The following is a 20,460-nucleotide window of genomic DNA, read 5'->3' on the forward strand; positions in this document are numbered from 1 at the left end:
CCAAACAGCTTTTGTGTGAGTGCGTGTGTGCGTGTGTGCGTGTGTGTGTGTGTAGTGCTGACTCTAGTCCAGATTGATGGATTTCTCTCCCATGACTATATGGTTTAAAATTGTTGCCCCTAGTCATATGTCATATGAAGACTCTGGGAATTGTTTGGTTGCTTGTAGCCAAATCTGTGTGCACACAGAAAATAAACCGGATGCTTTGGTTGAATGTGTGTCTTGGTATGTGTGTGTATGTGTGTCCTCTGGTTTACAAGCCCTCACATGTGTGTTTGCCGGTGTGTGTTGCCTGTCAGTCCGCTTTGTCGCGAAGAGAGCATTTGCCCCGCAGCCATTAGTGGTCACAAAAGAAAGTTGTTTGAGGTAATGGCTGTGTGTGTTCCTGTCTCACTTTATTTCACTTTCTTGCACGCACGCACGCACGCACGCACGCACAGAATTGTCAATTAAACTGTCTTTTCTTTGCTTTAACTATGTAGCATGACCAAGCAGAGGAGAGGAGAGGAAGAAATGGAGAACACTCTTTGTTGACTCCAGTTGATAGCCCTACCACCTCACACACACACACACACACACACACACACACACACACACACACACACACACACACGCACACACACACACACACACACACACGCACACACACACACACACACACACCTCTATATACTTAATGCAGATCAAAAGAGGTGTGTGGGGGCAAGACCGAGGCAGAGAGCGACTTGTCGAGGAGGGATGGATGGAGAGGGAGATGCAGGGCGATCGGGCGAAAAGGGACAGATAAACGGAGGTGGAAAAGAACAGGGAGGGGATATCGATGTTTGCTCAGTTACTGTAGCGGCTGGAAGGAGCCGGAGAAAAAGAGCGAGAAAGTAGAAAAAGGCAGAATAAAGGGTTATTGACATGTGCTGAGCTGCGGGCAATTTAGGCAGATCGGGAGAGAGAGAGAGAGTGAGAGGGAGGGAGGGAGTGAGGGGGGAGGTGTTATCTTTTCTCCTGTGTGGATCAATCAGATGATGTAGTGATAAGACTGTGGATTACACCACCATTTACACACTCCCCAAGTGTGTGTGTCTGTGCTTACTCACACATGCGTCGGAGGACTCTGGTTGACACACACTGACGGCCATTCAGTTCCACACTATAGCAGTCAGTCAGAAACCCTGCATCTAGCACACACACACACACACACACACACACACACACACACACACACACAAACACATACACACCTGCACTCTCATTGCAAAAGCAGGATACAAAGCAGAGTAGCTATCACTTATCTGTTATAGTGGTGACTAGTGATTTTTTTCATGTTATTTAATTTATTAGGCCTTTATTAACACTTTTATTAATTGATACATTTTCAGTCTACAAAATGTCTGACCTTTTTCACAATTTTCTGTCCAAGTAAATTTTTTCAAATTGTTTATTGTCTTAATAATAGTCAAAAACCCAAGGACATTAAAGGTGCAATATGTAGGAATTAGTCATCGTCAAATGGGGGGGCAACATATCACTAAAGTAACTGCTAACTGCTGCCAATGATAGCTGCCCATAGCTGGTAAGCTCAGATAAAAGTCCAACCAGCTGTTCGGCCTGGGAGCTCTGGGAGCAGTGCAGCGCTATTGTTTACATCGCAAGCACAGCAGCTTTGGACCAGGACAGGATGGGTCTAGCTGGTTATCGTATTAACTTTAGTAGACACCTCTGCAATGCAATACCATAGACATCATAATGTCAAAACTGCTAATCAATCAGTTGTCAATTTTATGTCAGTCATTGATTTGATTAAGAAACTTATCATTTCAGCATTAATAAAGCCACACTGACAGGGGTTTTCCATACCATTATATAAGCTCAGGCACTGGGGCTTTTTTGGGCACCAACTAAGAGAAATTAATGTAAAATCAAAGCTACTGCTCCAGTTTTTCCAACTTTTTCTCCAACAGATAAACTAATGGTCCAAAATGATGTGAAATTGATGATCTTTTATTGACAAAGGACCCCAAAACCCTCTGTCCAGTAGATACACCTAAGTCTTCTATAAACTGACGGAAAAGACAGCACTGATTTTCGATTGACTCTGAAACTGTGCACAAATGTACAAAATGTGTTATTTTAACAATCCGTTCATTGTCTACATCACTTTAAAACTACTTCATAGGCAACTGCCTGTACTCCGTGAGTGAGTGTGTGTTTGCATGTGTGTGTGGTGGCTGGTTGAGGCATCATATGGGTCAATGAGTTGCCTGGGGCGATGGTCCCCTCGTGACACGGGAATGCTCCAGATATTGTCACATGGTCACCAGCATTACCGCCGTGACTGAACACTTTACAATATGTTGAAGGTTTCTGCACGGTGGGACTCAGTTAGGGAGAAAGGAGGGTGTTTTCGTGAATGGCTCATGTCTGAATAGGCTGCGAAACAAGTTGCGTAATCAAGTAAAAGCACTGAAGTTAGAGGACGCACCTATAGCCCCGCGTCTGTGCTCCTGCTGTGATGTGGAAACGAGTCACAAGTGGACTTTTTGACAGCTTTGCTGCTTTGAAGGGAAGCTTTGAGGGACTGCCTTGGAAATTGCTAAAGCTTGATGTGTTGAGCTTGATCCGGGCCCCGGACCTTTGTTATGTTTCATTCCTCACTCCCTCATAGTCCTTCTTCTCTTCAAAAATACAGGCTTCAATACAAAAAAGGGAGATTATTAAAGTTGTACTGTGTGAAGTTGTGGATTTACTGTATCATAAAAAAAAGCTCAAGATAAAAAATATACATGTGCAGTCGTCTTAGTTGCACAATAAACACACCAAAACTCATGTAAGACTCAAAATGAATACATTAGAAGACATCCTCTGTCACAGAATTGATTTCTGAACCATTTTTTTCTTCTCTCCTTCCTCCAGCCACTGCAGATAGACGATAACTTCTGCGGCCAGGACTTCAACCAGCCTCTGGGGGGAACCAGCACCATCGAGGGCATCCCTCTCTTCATCGACAAAGATGATGGCATGACCTCGGTGGCGGCATACGACTACCGTGGGAACACCGTGGCTTTTGTGGGCACGCGGAATGGCAAACTGAAGAAGGTAGGAATCATTTTATATTTCATTTTGGGCTTTTTTTTCATATTAATTGAAGAAATGTCAGTTGTCTTTTTTTTTGGTTGATCTTGAGCACTTTACTTTATAATTTTAAGGACATTTAGATAAAGAGATGCAACTCATTACTGTCATTTTTCTCAGTTTAAGCTGGTGATTAGCTTCTCAGCCAGTTGTGTTGGTTGTTCCCTTTTTGAACCAAAATCCTGCAGCAAATTTCTTGTGCATTGACATAAAAAAGCACTTTCCTGGCGCTTTTTTACACCCAGATTAAAAGCAGACGACTCCATTTTTTTCTCACTTGTGGCCATTTCCAGCAGGGCATTCAAGTGCCTTCAGAACCTGTTCATTTAACAAGCAATTTAAAGCAAGTCTGTGGCCACTCCCTCATCGATTGTCATGGTGGTCACGTCAGACATAAAATGTTACTGCTGTGTCCTAACGCCTCGCAACGCCTCGCCTCTAATTTTAAGAGCTCGCCTTCAATCAATCCAACAGCTATGACTGGCGAATGGCTTTTCTTTCCTGGTCAGCTGTGGAGTGGAGATTAATTCAGGCGGGTAGATAAGAGGATGGGACTGAGGGATGGAGAGGTGATGGATGGGTGGATGGAGTTTTTAACTTTCTGAGCTCTGTCTGACTTTCAGTCTAACTCTGCTTGATGAAACTTTTATTTCGAGAGCAGTTTAGAAGTGGATTTCTTGAGGATTTTTCTTGTTTTGCGGGGGTTTGGTTTCAACATCAGATGCAAACTTTGGCTACACTGATGCACCTGTTGTGCACTTCGGTTGAGTAATGAGAAAGAGATGGACAGTTTGGTTAAATACATTTTGGTTGACATGTATATAACTTTCTTTGTGATTGCATGTTGGATGTACACTCTTACAACATGCCATCATTACAAATCTATCTGTGTAATGTGCTTGTGTGCAGCCTGGGTGTTCGTTACTATGTGTCACGTCTTGGTGTGTGTGTGTGTGTGTGTGTGTGTGTGTGTGTGTGTGTATCCAGTCTACGGAGGACAGAGCTCTCGGGGTAAATGGTAGCTCATTGGAATTCACCCCGTTTCCCTCCGCACTGCTCAAGACCTGTCATCCATTCAATATTATGAATGTATAATCAGCCTGTGTATTTGTGTGCCTTTAATGCGTGTTTGTGTATGCACGCTGTGTTTGTGTGTTTGTCACTCACAGTACGCATAATAATGCGCACGCTTGTAATGGCATGGGTTTGTGTGTGCGTGTGCGCGCGTGTGTGTTTATGAGGGAGTGAGAGACAACAAACAATACAATGTTGACTAAGATTCAGCACTGTGCATTTGTCAAAGTGACAACCATTCACTTAGCTTGGCAGTGGTCCCTTTATTTATTTAGCTATCGTCACGTCTTCTCCTCTGTGCTGGTATGCACTCCGCTTGAGGTGTACGTGTGTGTGTGGAACCTCACCTGGGAAAGCAATGTGACATTATGTTGTTTTTGCTTTTTTTTGTGTGCGTTTTTTGTGTGTGTGAGTGTGTGTGTGTTTGTGAAATAACAGAGCCAAAAAGCCTGCAGTTCTTTTGGCTGCCTTCTGTTTCAGACAGAAAATCCCCCAAAACAACAAGAAATCTGGTCTTGGAAAATATTCAATTTGCATAGAAGGAACAATATCTAAAAACCTGACATTGGAGCATTCACACAGCAGACTCACAAGCAGCAGTGCCAGGTTGAGTTCTGCTGTGAAAAAACACTCAATGAAAAAAAAATGACAGAAAGAGAGAAAAAAAGGCAAAGTAATAAAGAGAAAGATGAAGAGAAACGTGAAAAGAGCAACTGAATTAATAGCTTGTGGTAACAGATTCTTTCTGTCTGATTTGGCACGCGTTCGTCCTCTTGTGCTCTGTGTTTTGTGGGTCAGTGTGACTGTTAGGGCTGCAACTAACAATTATTTTCATTGTCGATTATCCATGATTAATCGTTCAGTGTATAAATTGTCAAAACATGCTTTCCCAGAGCCCATAATGACATCAGAGTCTAAATTACTTTTCTTGTATAACCAACAGTGCAATACCCAAAGACTCTTCATTTACTGTCATATATGCCAAAGAAAAGCAGCAAATCCTTACATTTAAAAAGCTAGAACCAGCAAATGGCCGACACATTTTATGAAAATGGTTGACAATTATTTGTGTTGCGATTGACGAATCGATCAATCAACAATGCATGCAGCTCTTTGTGTGTTTGAGTCATTGGGATCTGTTTCTACAGGAGGCTGTTTGTAGCTTCCGACAGTTTTGTTGGAGTGCATGCAGACCATGATGCCAAGATGGAGCGCGTTCCTATTCTTACACTTTCCTCTGGAGAGCACTAGTGTTGAATGCTGTTTATATAGCCATGCCTGAGGATGTGGAAGGGAGAGATGGCTAGAAACAGGGTGAATACTGATAGGGTGGACGATGGCATTAGAAGGATTCAGTTATCAAGTGTGTTTTTCTGTCTTAGTAAGAGGGGAAGGAGTGACAGAATTTGAAACAATCCAAAGGGCTGTGCTTCAAAGACAATTGCAAAACTTTTGCAAGGCTTTTTCGATAAAAATAAACAGCCAGTGTGTTTCAAAGGGATCTTCTTGACTAGGTTAATGGAAGATGTTTCTTTTTAAAGTAACATTATTTTACCTGAAGCATCTCTTCATTCTTCATTTGGCTGAACTTGAAGGTCTTTGATATCTTGTGTTATCTACACTCAGAGTCTATTTTTAGCCCACTCTATTGCCCAAGGTTGTCCAGAGCAACAAGACGGTGGCACAAACAACATGTTTAATGCACTAATGAAGTCCCTCTGTGCTCTGTTGGCCACACACAAACTCTCTCTCTCTCTCACACACACACAGGGGAAGCTTTTACTAATGAGTCCTAGTTTGATGGGACAAAGATAGGAGAGGATACAGATAAAAAGATGAAGCAGATAGAGAGGAGAGCTAGAGGAGGCGGAGGAGAGAAGGAAGTGATGAAGAGAGGTGATGTCCACTGGTGTGATTAACTCATTCCAGCGGTCATCTGGACACCGCTGCGGTCAAGGACACAGCGCTGGACTGGCCATCCGCTGCACTTAATATTAAGGATTAAATGCCTCCATTCCCTTTGACTGTTTCATTATCTCTGCCTGTCATTGGTCACCGTGTGTCTCTTTCCATCTGTTAGCAAGCCAGCTTTGCATATACTGTACCATATCTCACCCTCACTCTCTACGTTTAATGTATTCGGTCTAAAGAAACCCTGTATATGCAGCAAAGCAGTAAGCAGATGGACATTGTGTGAAACTGGTGGTTTGGAGCAATTCTCTCGGCCACTTCTGCACTTTAAGGCACTGTTGAGCTTTGACAATGAAAGGGCATCCACTGTGACCCACACACACTCACACACACACACAGTCTCAATAGGTGGCCCAAGGACCGCAGACAAAAGAGAGGATCCTGGTCGATAATCCAATACCTATTATAAGTGCTTGTTTTTGATACTGCACACACATTTGCACACACACACACATGCGTTAGGATTCCTCAGCTGCGCCCTCCATTGGGGGCCGACTCGGGCCATCTGCTGTGTGTGCAAGGCCAGTGTGCCAGGTGGTAGGTGCCCCCAGCAGCGCCCAGTGTGTGCCCATTGTGGCCCTGCCAGCCTCAGGTGGGTGAGGTGGGGAGGTGACGCCCAATGCCCATTCATCTGATCCAGGCATCAATGAGGCAAAACTTCTAACAACTCAGAACTAATGAATATGGGGATTGGCTATTGACATTTTTTTTATTATTATTTTATTTTTCATGTAAGTTCTGTACAATCTGTCTTTCTGTTTCTTTTGGAGTAGAAGTTTGTAATTGGCCAAAAAAGTTGACATCATGCAAACTTTTGTACCTCACACTGAATGTATTACAAAGCAGTTATGTTGTTGAAGAAAATAAAAAGTGAAAAAAAAACCAGCAGGAAAGGTCACAAAATAAGACTAGTTTTTAAGACTAATTTAACAAAACAAAAGTATGAAAGATTAAAAAGAAGTTCATCAATTGCGGATTAAATTCCATCAAAATGGGTCGCAGAGTGCCTGTGTAGCGTGAATATCTTGTAACCAAAAGATAACGATTGACCTATGCACCAGCCAAAGTGTTTCCATAAACTGATTAGCATTGGTTCTGTTGAGTTGTCCTGAGTAATAACATGAACCCCTATCAGTTCTGTCATCTTACAGGATGAGAGGATGACGACATCAGCCAATCAGCTGCAATCTAAACATCAGTTTCCAGATGGGTTCTGAAATGTAAAAGCTGCTACAGACAGTGACGCTAGTTAGTTTAATGAACAATGGCATTGGCATTAGATTCTGTAAGTTTGGTCGCTGGTTTTATTTGATCAAAGCCGCTGACACCTATCATTAAAGATGCTCGAGAGGAAAAAGTGCTGCCTATCCATCACATATCTATGTGTACTGGAGAATTCAGCTTTACCGAAACTGGAATCACCACATTAAGCTATATGATACCTTTTAAATAATAATCTAACCTCCATAAAAGCTAACTAATCTGAAAAGTATAATAACACAACAACAACAAAACAACAAAATATACTGTATAATACGTACAAGTCTGATTCAGATACAGAGTGCATCACAGTTGCTAACTATTGCGCTAATATTTTGTGTGAATAGGAAAGATGTGTCTGTTGTGAAATAATCATCCATCATGTACAAAAGCTAACGTTTGTTTGTTTTTCATGTTTTGGTGAATGTTCGATCTGTTTTTATAGTAAACACAAAGTCACTTGACATCGCAGGGGTTAATAACAAGTGACAGGTTGTCGTTTGTGTGTGTATATTTCTGTGTGAAGTCACTGATGTATTCCACTGGGACTGCCGGTGTCACCATCAAGAGACCATGTCACGGCCTAATTGACTGATGATTGTTATTCTACTGGTGCATAATGCTGCCCTGTCAAACTCCCCCGCGTGTGTGTGTTTGTGAAAAAGAGAGACCATGTGTGTCTGTGGTTTGCATTTAAATGTCCATGTCCACCTCCCAGGGTTTACAGTGAGGGCCTCCACCCAAAACAGAATAAATAAACACACCGTGGAACCACACCAGTAACATTTGACCAGAAGATGTAGTAGGGGAGGATTGATGGGGGGGGGGGGGGGGGGGGGGGGGTGTGTGTGTGTGTGTGTGTGTGTGTGTGTGTGTGTGTGTGTGTGTGTGTGTGTGTGTGTGTGTGTGTGTGTGTGTGTGTGTGTGTGTGTGTGTGTGTGTGTGTGGTTTGTGTCACCATTTGGCTCAACCAGCCGAGCCACGAGTTGTTTGGCCCAGGCAACGGCACAGAGACTGGCTTTGTGCAGGCGTTTGGTAGCCCTCGGTCATTAGTTCACACAACTGCACACACACATACACACACACATACACCCACATACACACACACACACACACACACACACACACACACACACACACACACACACACACACCCCAACACAAATTCTGAACGGATGAGAAAGAGACTGAAGAAATGGAGATGCTGAGACAGATGAAAGGGATCAGATACGGTAGAGGGAAAAGAAGTTCAGACTGAGGCGCTCAAGACAAAAACAGATAATTTACACTTTGCATTTAACACTGAGTTTTTCCACTTAATTTAGCTCTTTCCCAGAGCGCCATCAGTCATCCAATCTTATCAGGATGTTCCCAAATTAACAGCAAAATGTGTCATTTTCTGCAGCGGTTTCTCCTCTCTCCTGACAGCACAGATTTTAAATGCCATTTTCCAATTACATACAGCCCAGTTAAGCCATAATGTGAGTGTGACAAGCCATGCATATACAGTCTATCTTCCTCACCATAAGAACCCTCCCTTAGCACGCAACCTAGCATGAAATCAGCTCAATAAATGAACTAGCTTCCCGTACCAGATGGAGACGTATGGTTTCTTGCCTGTATTATCCTACTTCAGGCTGCCACAGGTGGATTTATGTGGGAAACACTTCATTTTTCTCAGGTTTTGAGAATGAATGCGTCTCCGTATGCGTGTGCACACTCAAGTGCGCTGATATCAATTATCTCTCATCATCGCCAGCCCGAGACTTTCTCCCATCTGTCGTCATGTCCTCCTGCGTGGCCACACTCAACCTAACAAAGCACACACAACATCTCCCTGTGGACAGGCGCTCCCACACAGACACACATATTTGTACACAAAGACAGCCTCAGAGGCAGAATTTCACACAGTCAATATAAGATGTGTGACTTCAGGCCATCGGGGACTGCTACCCTGAGAAACAGTCATATAGATTGTTGGATATTATGAGCTTGAACAATATCTAAAAGGCATCCATAACTCTCACTCTAACTAAAATAGCCACTGTAAAACCACAGTAATGAATTAGTAAAAGGAATCATCCATATTTTTCCACGTTGCCCGGCTGCGTCTCATTTTCTCCGTTTCATCTGCTGCTCACATATTCTCTTTCCGCTCTGTCTTTCTGTCTCTGTCTGTGATCAAAGATCCCTCTCCCTGATAATAGTTGAGCGTCGTGTGTGCACGCATCGAGTCGAGATGTAGCGATCGCTATTTTTCTCTAATCATTTTCTCTCATTAAAGAGAAGGACAACGCACACACACACTCACACACACGTGGAGAGTATAGACATTGAAGTGTACATACATGTTAGAAGTTTGCATGTAAAAGTACGTGCACAACCTTGCATATCCACACACACTTTCACGTCTTGGTAAATGGGCTGTATCACTTAATGTTGTAAGAGTAGACAGTAATGAGAGGTCTTCTTAAAAGATTTAATGCCACCACATCTCCTACACACACAAAAACACACACACACACACACATACACACACTTGTGAATCCACCCACGCTGTCTCATTAAACCAGTGTCTCCAACTCCACACCTTTATCCTGCAAGAGCCTCATCTGGCATAATGATCCTCATTTCCTACCTCTCTCCCAAGCACTGGTGACCTTAACAGACACTATGAATTACTGCAAGTTTATCAAATCTTAACAAATATCTCTTCATAAATTCAGTGCCAACCATTACTCACTCATTTCACCACCGCGGTGCGAAATGTTCAAAGCTAATCACTTGTAAAGCGCAGGATAAGTTACAGTGAGCTTGGATGTTAGCTAATGCCATTGATGAGAACAGTTCAGACCTTGATAATCTCAGCGCTAATGCACTTCAGCTTGGTCCAAAAGCGTGTGACTGCGCTCATTCACTACCTCTGCACCCCCCCCCCCCCATCCTAATTCACTGCTACCAGGGGTTAATGAGGCAAAGTGAGGAGTAGATGAGAGAGAAGGAGAGAAAAGCCGGGAGAAAAGGAGACAGAAGGGGAAAAAGAAAAGAGCGAGGGAGATGAATAATAAATGCACCATGCTAGAATCCATTTTTAAGGGAAGATTAGAAGAGTCTGGATGCAAGCTGGGATGCTCACATGATCCAAGTGAGAGGACTAGGCTAGCCCTGTTTCTAGGTCATCTCCTTCAGACATCTCGGGGTAGAACATCAAAGAATCCCTGCTTTTCATATCATATATGTGTGCAAAGTTACATACCTTTTACTTTTTAAGTAATTCTGTTGATTTGGCAAGTGTTCTATAATGCCATATAGAGAAATATACGAATTAAAGGGAACCAAAATAAAAAAATTACACACATTGCCTCTTATCTGTAGTGCAGATAACAGCTCGTTTTTTTTCGTTATGGAATAACTACTTATTTCTGAGTTTGTATTGTTACGTCATTTGGATCGTAAACATTGAAAGTGTGAGTTTGAATTTCTTCTAGATAGTGCCCCCTTTTAAATAAAAATGTGATCTTTTGTCATTGATGTTGACATTATTTGTGCATGTAGATTGGGAAGTTGTTGGTAGAGGAGGGGATTTAGTGTCCTGGCATAGCTCTGTCCATGCCAAATGATACAGCCAACGGCACACCTGGTAGATGGCGCAGTGCCAAAGCTCCATGGGCACAGTCACTTCTGGCAAGACACACAAGCACACACACATGCACACACGTATACTGACACCAGAAGGGATGTCATATCTCAAGCTAACAAGCCAAAAATGAGCACATTCATGCAGGTATATAAAAACCTGGACACACACTGGGGCACGTTGGATGGTTGCACCGTGTCCAGAGGGTTCGGCATGAGTGGCACAGCGGGCACCGATCACCTTTGGCTCGCAGTGGCTGTAGCTCACAAACAGACACACACACACACACTCAAACACACATGCTCACACAACGTCTCGCGTGCTCATTTCCTTGCAATTAAGCCCAGCAGCCCCACAGTATACGCCTTGGCTTAGAAGAGGCTGTCCTCAGATGGCTGCGCAGCTCTCCACAAGCCCTTAACGGCAACACATGGAAGCTGCACAACCCTTCAGCCATCATGTGGCAGGAATGATCGACCGTTTATAGAGAGATACACGTGCGTAGAAGACTGACAAATAAAGGACAAAGACACTTTGGTGGGTCCCTTAAATCTCTGTAAATAACAGGATGGTAGCGGCTTCTTCATCTCCATTACACTAAATGACGAGTGTAAATGAGTGTAAATATGTGAGTTACTATCAAATCAGCTAATCTACTGTGAAGAATGCAGACAGCATACACACACTCTCTCCTATGGGAAGCGACTGTGGCGCACTTATCAGATTACCCATTGCCAAGCTAATAGATTTTTAATAGATTGTTTTTGATTAGTTCCTCTGGTTTAGTGACGTTAAGATGATTAACGTTTGTGTGTACAGAAACAAACACACATTTGTGTTCACCCGGACTGGCATACATTCGCAAACAGTGTTTTATTAGAAAAATGTGATTAATGGAATTTTTGCCGTTTTGTTTTCTTGTGTTTGTCGCCACATTGCTCTCATATGCTTTGGGAGCATTTCAGGGCCACGATGTAAGCTGGGCATAGAGTTCGCTCTCTGTTTCTCTCTCACATACACTCACTAAAATACCCTTGAGGTACACACACACACACACACACACACACAAACAAACAAATCCAAATGCAACAGCTCCCCACGTTCATGCTTCTCACACAGCATGGTGGCGTCTCCCGCCGTCTAACTAATTACCCCCCTCCCTCCTCCGTGTCCCCCGGAGGGAAAAGCCTCAGCCCGAAGCCTCGTCACAATGTTAGCCGGCTTGGTAACTTGCCCCCGGCCTGCCTGTTTTTAGTCTGCTTGCCTCCTGACCACTGCTGGCCATATTGCAGTGACCCCATGGCTAATCCTGTTAGCGTAAGAGTCGGCGATAGCCAAGCGGAAAGCCAATCCCCCATGCTGGTCTAATGCCCTCTGGCTAATCTTTAAGCGTAACAGTTGGCTAAAGTGAACTTACTTCTATGTCTTTGGCTCGTTTTTTTATTAGTTGTTGTGTGCAGGGCAGTGAATCCACTTTAATTACAGAGTTAAGATTTCATTAAGTGCTAATTAAGATGAGCAACAGTTGTAGCGGCACCAGCTTAGGTTCTTGTTTTTAGTGTTAGCAGAGCTAGCAAAGACACAGCTAATGGCTCTATTATGGGTGCAGCTGACCTTGTGGCTTTACCATTTCCATCTGCTAAGCCCTTAAAAATGAAGAATTAGGCATTTAAGAGGAGGCTCACTGGGCACAGAGTGTTATTCACTTTCTCGCAGAGGGATATTTCTTTTTCACCGCCTCTCTCTCCTTCTATTTCCTCGCATTCCTCCTTCTCCACACCCCATCCAGAGTCTGGGATACAGAGAGCTCATAGTCTCCTCTTCATGGTAAAATATTTATCCATCCTTTCCTTTGGTTCAAATGTTTCAAACTGATGGAGTCTTTAATTAGTCATGTATGCATCTATCTCTCTTCTCCCTGTCTGTCTCTTGTTCCCCCTTCAGTTCTAGTCTCTTTCACACAGCCCCTCTTGTTTTTCTCTCTTTGATTTACTCACACCATTGCTACTCTCTTTCTGCTCTTCTCTTTTCTCCATGGAATTAGTCATTAGCTGACTGACTGAGCTGATTGCATCTATTCCCAAGGCTAGCATTTGTTTGTGCATCTTCTTTCTTTCCTTCTTTCCCTCCCACCTCCAGTCCTCTCTTTCAGTCCCTCCCTCGCCTCCCACCCACTCTCTCCCAACACAGTGTTTCTCTTTCTCCTCCCATCTTATTCTCACTTCACCTATCTTCTTCAACCCCCCCTCCACCCGCTTCCTTTCTCCATCTTTTCCCATACAATGGTCTTGGCCACAAATACTGGTTTGGGTTGCTGAATTAGCACAACAAGGAGCACAGGCACTCCCAACAGTCTCCTCCATACCTTCTCCATAACATTAATTGCAGGGTGTCATTCTAAATTGGCTAACACCAATTAAGCCCTCATTATTATATTTAATTGGTCACTTAGCTTGGCTACTGTTTGAATGCAGCGTCCCCCTGGAAATGGTTTAGTTGGCCTCCGACAGCACATGTGGCCATTTCGGAGACGGTTTCCTCCTCCCTCTGGGTTTTACAATGGTCTGGCCAGTTACGGACACTGCCAAGAGCCAAGATGAAGGGGTGTGTGTGTGCGGTGGTGGTGGTGGAGGAGGAGTAGTAGCAGCAAATGGCAGGAGGAGAGATAGTCTCCTCTGCCACCTCTCTTTTCAGCCATCCACACACCCCTCTCCCTCTCTGCTACCCTGTCCATGTGTTGCCGGTGGATTAAGCTAATTAAAGCACAGCAAACAGGGTCCCCAGAGAGAGGCTGCACACACACACACATACATTTTGACATGCACGCACTCATTAATGAATGCAAGTACACAGGCGCACACAATAGGAAAAACAGACAGGAAACATGAGAATGTACAGATACATACGAAGACGTGCACCACGCAGCAGATATGCACGGTCACTAAGGAAACCATACATTACAGTGTTGGTCATTATATGCTCCTGTCAAAGCATGTAAATACTTTATGGACCACTTTGTTGCACTGTAACAAGCTAAAAATCCTCTTCAGTGGATTTCAATGGATTTCTGCGGAGATTGAATTATTTGTCATTAGCGAAGGCCTCAGCTTAAGTCAATGTAACCCCACCCGTTGTGCATCATATCCCACTAACTCTGCATCTTCTGTCCGTGTACGCTCCAAGCTTCAGCCTGAAGGCTCTTGGCTATGTGTTATCATCCATAAGAGCTGTGCGCCGTCTATTTATGGGTCAATGGCAGGGAACTAGTGGCCCAGAAATAACACCAGACCCTTTAGCTTCATCCTTGGTTTGTGTGTTTTATGGGCATGTGGGCACATCATTGATAGATTTTAAGACTTGATTGCCAACCAATGTGTGAACGTTCATCCCTTTAGGTGTGTTTATGTGGAACAAGTCCTCACGAGTACCGTGTGTGACTACGATCTGAACCGCAAATTAGATGCATCAAAATTTCTCAGGAAAGAAATAGTTGCAACAGATGAAAGAACTTCTCATCCGGTAATAGAGAAAGACAGGAAGAGAGGGAACGCTGTGTCACTTGGTAGGAATTCCTTCCGGATGTTTGTGGTTTCAGGATATTGGCTGTATCTCTGGAAAACTGCTTGCTTCCAGGGAAACCTATTGGATTACTGATAACCTTGGAATGGATAGGGCCAGCACAGAGGGTGTGTATAAGAGAGGGGAGGGGTGGAAAGCGATGGGTGTATGGGTTTCTGGTCTTCCTCTCACTCATCAAATCCTCCTGCAGTTCAATCAATGGTGGGGCTGACGTTAATACTACTTTACGCTTGGCTTTCGTCATTACCCCTGACTAGTATTTGTCCTCCCTGTACCAGGGCGAGAGTATATGGCTTTCGACTGCACTGATGCCCCCGTGAGAGACCCGTTTTATTATTGTGCAGCAGATATCAGAGGGTTTTCAAGCACACAACAATAAACACGGTCACACTCGAGCACGCACAAGCACACACCCAATAATAAGGCTCCAATAACATAGGGGTCTTTACTCCAAGTTGTCTCCAAATCCCCCAGTGGCGGGCCTGCTCCTCGGTTGCCATGGCAACAGTAGTCAGGGCAGCCGCGGCTGGCGATAGTGAGGAAGAGGAGGGATGTGAAAGAGAGAGAGTGTGTGTGTGTGTGTGCGTGTCTATGTATGTGTGTATGTGTCACAGGGAGCATTGATGTTTGTGGTGCAGTCAAGGGATTTGATCACAGTCACAACATTGAATCTGGGTTGCTGCAACGTTGCTGAACGCAACACAAGTTGCACACAGCAGCGGCACAGTGCTGGGAATGCAGTTTCAACTGGGGTTGGAAATAAGTGGGCTTGTAGGTCATGTTTACCCCTTTGTGTGTGCCTGTGTGTGAGTGTGTGTATGTGTGTATGGGTAGAGCGAGGCAGAGATAGACAGACGTATGTGTTAGAGAGGGAGAGAGAGATGAAACTGCAGAGGCAGCACACGCGCTCATTAACTCCCTCGGCATGTTCGTTCTGTCTTGGTGTTTGTGCGCTTGCAGATGAGCTGTGTGTTTGCGACGACATGCTCAGCCATGCACAACACAGTGGCTGCGAACTGGATTCAGTCTATACTCTCTGTTGCTTTGATATTACATCTGCTTACAACCACACTATAGAATGTAACTTAAGGGAAAATCCACATACATGATGTAAATGTTTCTGCCTTGCAAAAAGGCAATAAAAAGTGGGTATTCTGTAATATAGTAGATACATTACGATGTCTGTGTAACTGAAGACGAAAAAATACCCCTAAAAATGCAAAAAGCAGTAATTTGTATTAGAGATGCACCGATCCAGTTTTTTCCGATCCAATCCCTATACCGATACCTGGGCTGAGCGTATCGGCCGATACCCGATACCGATCCGATACTACTGTTGAATGAACAGTAGTAGTACAGGGCTTCTAAAGTCACTCTTTTCTGCTGACAAAAACTCACAAACATAATACTCTTTGGAGCTGAGCAACACACTTCTCACACCCGCAACAATCTCGCCTCTCTCTGATGTCACACCCGCGCCCAATATTAATAAAAATGAAACGACTGGATCGGTATGCTGGATCGGCCCCATTCATCAGATATCCGATCCAGCTAATTAGTCAATATCGGAGCCGATATCCGATCCCAGTATCGGATCGGTGCATCTCTAATTTGTATTTCAATGCGTTGTCGTCTTGGCTTAGAGCCTTATTAACACACACACACACACACACACACACACACACACACACACACACACACTGACTGCAACTTGACCACGTCCACATGTGCTATCGTGCCAATTTAAAATAGCCAGAAAAAGTCTTCTATGCCTCACTATCATCTTCTCATGCTGTGTAAATTAAGTTTACAGTAGTTTAGACTATGAGGAGTCATGAAGTTTGACCCTGATAAGTAAAAAAACAGAGTAATGTGTTTAGAGCGTCTGCATGTTTTAATAAGAATATCAATATTTGGCACCAGATAAAGAGAGAGTAAGCGATAAAGCATATTGCCATGTCAATATTTTGTCCCACCCTGAGTATAACCTTATGTAAACTGTGATTTCTTCCCTACATTTTGGCTTCCTTTAACACCATGTGAAAGCTATCTTCACATTTCTTTACTCTGAGTCAATATATAGCCGTTGCTTAATGCTGTTCAGTTGACAGACCATTACCATGGCCAGAAAGATGTGGAAAGAATTGCAGAAATGGCATTGCATGGGGAATCTTTTCTCTCCTCTCCTCTCCATATATACAGTACGGAATAGTGCAGCAGACACCGGATGCACGGCAAACAGGCAGTTAGTGTCACGACTCCGATGGAAAATCCATAGTTTCATTACAGGCCCAGTGGTATGAATGTGGCCGGGAGGCGACCAAAGCTCTATCACGAGCCCTACGGGAGCCAAAATGGCTGCATTTAGTGATGCAGTGGAGTGAAGAGGAGGCGAGAGGGTCAAGGCTGCCGCTGGGGATGGAGTGTGTTAGAGAGAAGCAGCCAGATAAAGTTCATGTGCAGTAACTGGCACAGCTGCAATTGTACCATGCTCACCTTCTGTCGGAGACTTCTGCCACACCGTCTCTGTGTGAGCGTGTCAAGGACCTCGCAACAGGATATGACATCAGTGCTGTGGGTCACGACATAATGCCATTTATTACACACATCCTTTCCTTGTGAGTTTATATACCATACACATTGCTTTATATACTAGCAGTTTCAATGCCATCTGTTTGCTGTACACACAGTTGTATCTTTTCCATCCCTAGAAATCAAGGAGGTCATTGAAAGCCACTCAGAGTTATTGGAAAGGGCCTGAGGTGAGTTAATCTGGGGGAAGGTAGCGCCCGGGAGCTCCTGACCATTGTTTGTCCCTCTAGATGATTAGAGTTAAGAGGCAGGCTTTAAGGGAAATTAGCTTTCGATTGGGCCTTCTGATAAAGAGGTAGGATTGTAATTGTTAATGACCTCCAGGACCAGAAAGTAAAGATCAGGTGAGACATATTGTCCACAGTAATGTGGATTGATTTTGAAAATGTTGTTTATTTGCTGAAAGTTTTGTGTCTGCCCAGAGAAGAATGCTTGAATCTCTTCGTTTTTCTCTTCCAGTGTTATCTGGCAAACAACAAAATGGTGCATTACAACCTTTATATAGTCATCTCTATATATAGTTATGTATACTTGGTTACAGCTTGTGCATTTTATACTTCAGATTTATATTCTATCGCCCATGTTTGTGCATGGTTTATCACATGGCTCACTAACCTCACGGACACCCCTCTCATCATCCATTCCTCCATCCAGCTCCCCATCCACCCATCCCCCCTCTCTCTGGGCCCCCTGATGAATTGACAGCTGTATTTTTGTCACACTTGTGCTTTCACGTGTACCTAACCAGATGATATAATGTCAAACCTTGGAAAAACAACCTGATTCCTCTAAGGAAGAGGCAAGTGAGGGATTACGGAGGAGAGCTGTAGCAGAGGAGAAGGAGAGGCGACACACACACACACACACACTTAATCAGACTGATTGCTTGCGGCTCTGACTCCTCTCATTGCATCATCTCTCTAATGCATTGGTCCTGCATCACTCTCCTGCTGTGTGTGTGGCAGTTCAGAAATGCAAGGTCCTCAGTAGACTGGTAAAAGCCACAAGGGGCACGTCCTGATGTTATGAAACCTTGGATGTTCACCAGAATGCGTGTTTGTGTCGCTTGTTTACGGCCTTCTGGTTCACATCCAGTGTAGTCTGTTAAGTCGGCAAGAGTTAATATGTGCATGCCATTTATCATGGAAGGACTCTCTTCAGAGCACATTTATATAGAGCCAATTTCATTAGCAGTCAAACTTGACTTGCATCTTTCAGTGAAACAGTTTGGGAATAAATAAATGGAGCATTGAATAACTGGATGCTTGGATAGATGGATGAAATATGCAGCGTTTAAAATGCAAAAAACAAGCTCCCTCTTTGTTCTCACGCATTAAAAGATGCATTTTTCTCAGTGCTGACTTAACTGACGTACGTGTTTTCTCTTACCCCTCAGTTATGACATTCTTAGGAGAAACATAGATTCACTTGCACACACACGCGCACCCTGTGACTTGCTCTTCATTCCCATCTCCTCTCCTCGGAGAGAGCGATGGAGCCAGAAGCAATGCAAATTGGGTAAAATGTTCCGGAAAGTGGCTTTTCCCACTGGGATTTCTCAACTCCAGCTCTGAGTTAGCACTCTCTCTCTCTGTGTTTGTGTGTGTGCCACAATTCTTGCTCTTGCATTTGTGGGTGTGAGAACGCCAATTGTTCTGCATGTGTCGAGTGCATGAAAGTGTGTTTGCGTGTGTGTGTGTTCATCCCTATTTCTCCCAGGCTGCCGTGGGCCACAGACCAGATCTTCTATGTGATTTATTGTTGGTACAGAGAGAGAGAGAGAGAGAGAGAAAGTGTGTGTGTGTGTATCAAGCAAGGCGATGGTGGAAATTGAGGGCATCTCTCTGTCAGAGCTCACCAATTAGCTGCTAGAAAGGCTTGACTAGCTGTTAATTTGATCGTCGGCATAGACGGAGTGAAGACGACAGCTGGAAGAGAAGGAGAGGAAGAAGGAGAAAGAGTGAGGGAATTAGAAGAAGATGTTGGTGGGAGGATGTCTTCTCAGTGATGGCTACAGTCCTCATCCTACCAACTCCTTACTGTCTTTTATTTATTTATTGTCAAGTAAGGCCTTCAGTCTTTACTGTAGGCTGCAACTAACGATTATTATCAATAATGATGAATGTGCCGATTGTTTTCCCGATTAATCGATTATTCGAATGTCAAAAAGATTGCGAAGAATTCTCATCACAATTTCCCAGAGCCCACAGTAATGTCTTAAAATTGCTTCTTTTGTCCAACCAGCAGTCTGAAACCCAAAGAGTCTTAATTTTCTATCATAAATGACAAAGAAGAGCAGCAAATCCTTACATTTCACATGCTTGAAAAATGACTGATGTGATTAATCGATTATCAAAATAGTAGTTTACATCATAATGTACAAACACAGGGAAAGAGCTTCCTTTATTTTTTAAATAATGCTGATGTCTCCCACCAAACACTGATTTCCCATTTTATTGCTTCCTTTTGTCTTTGTGACTGAAAGCCAGCATTATTTTAGCATTATTATTTTCTGCTGAACTTGAATGACTTGAATGAAAAAAGAGAAATCTTCAAGGTAAAACAATCCAAATAATCCTGCTGCTGTTTAAAATCATTTTTTTTTCAGCTTGTTGTAATGGTTAAACTCAGGGAAGCAGACAGTCTGAATGGCAGGAGGAAGAAAAAAGGAAAAGTCTTTCATACGTTGCCAAATTCCTTCATCTTTGGAGAACTGCATCGCATGCCCTCCTGTGAGCGTGAATCAAGTTTACCTCCAGATGAACTCAGGGACTTTGTATGCTTTTCTGGCTTTACCCGTTGCTCCCACCATGTCCGTTGTGGGGGTTGTATTGTGCTGGTTTGAATTTATTGCCCTCTCTGCATGCGCGTGTGTTTTTCGTGTGTCTCTGTGTGTGTGTGTACCCAGTTAGGGCGGACAGTGAAGCATTGCCCCTTCCACAAATGGGCTGTGGAAAACCTACAGGTTGGACCATCTGCCTCTTGAATGTGTGTGCGTGTGTGTGTCTTGTGACTTTTTTTCCTGAATGGAAAGGTATTGTCTATTCAAAGATTGTGACCTGGCCAAAAGCAATTTATCCAAGTACACACACACAAACAGTAGATTTATGCAGCGGCTGACTCAACAGACTTGGCATCGGAAAACTTGGAGGATGCAGGAGAGGAAGACAATGGGCACTGTGATACTTAGTTTTACTGGAAGAGGAGGAAGAGGGAGAGAA

The 20,460-nt window shown here is 43.7% G+C and overlaps 1 protein-coding gene across 4 annotated transcripts in view; it reads left to right on the forward strand.

Moving 5' to 3' along the window:
- The window catches only part of plxna1b (plexin A1b), a 188,399-nt gene that overhangs the window by 49,441 nt on the left and 118,498 nt on the right, over nucleotides 1-20,460 (forward strand). For all 4 annotated transcript variants that reach the window (XM_084348545.1, XM_084348547.1, XM_084348546.1 and 1 more), the window contains exon 3: nucleotides 2,908-3,090. In XM_084348545.1, coding sequence (XP_084204671.1) covers nucleotides 2,908-3,090 — 183 coding nt within the window. The remainder of the gene's footprint in view (nucleotides 1-2,907; nucleotides 3,091-20,460) is intronic.

This window comes from Pagrus pagrus (genome assembly GCF_965226575.1).
Source record: "Pagrus pagrus genome assembly, chromosome: 3".
Lineage (NCBI taxonomy): Eukaryota > Metazoa > Chordata > Actinopteri > Spariformes > Sparidae > Pagrus > Pagrus pagrus.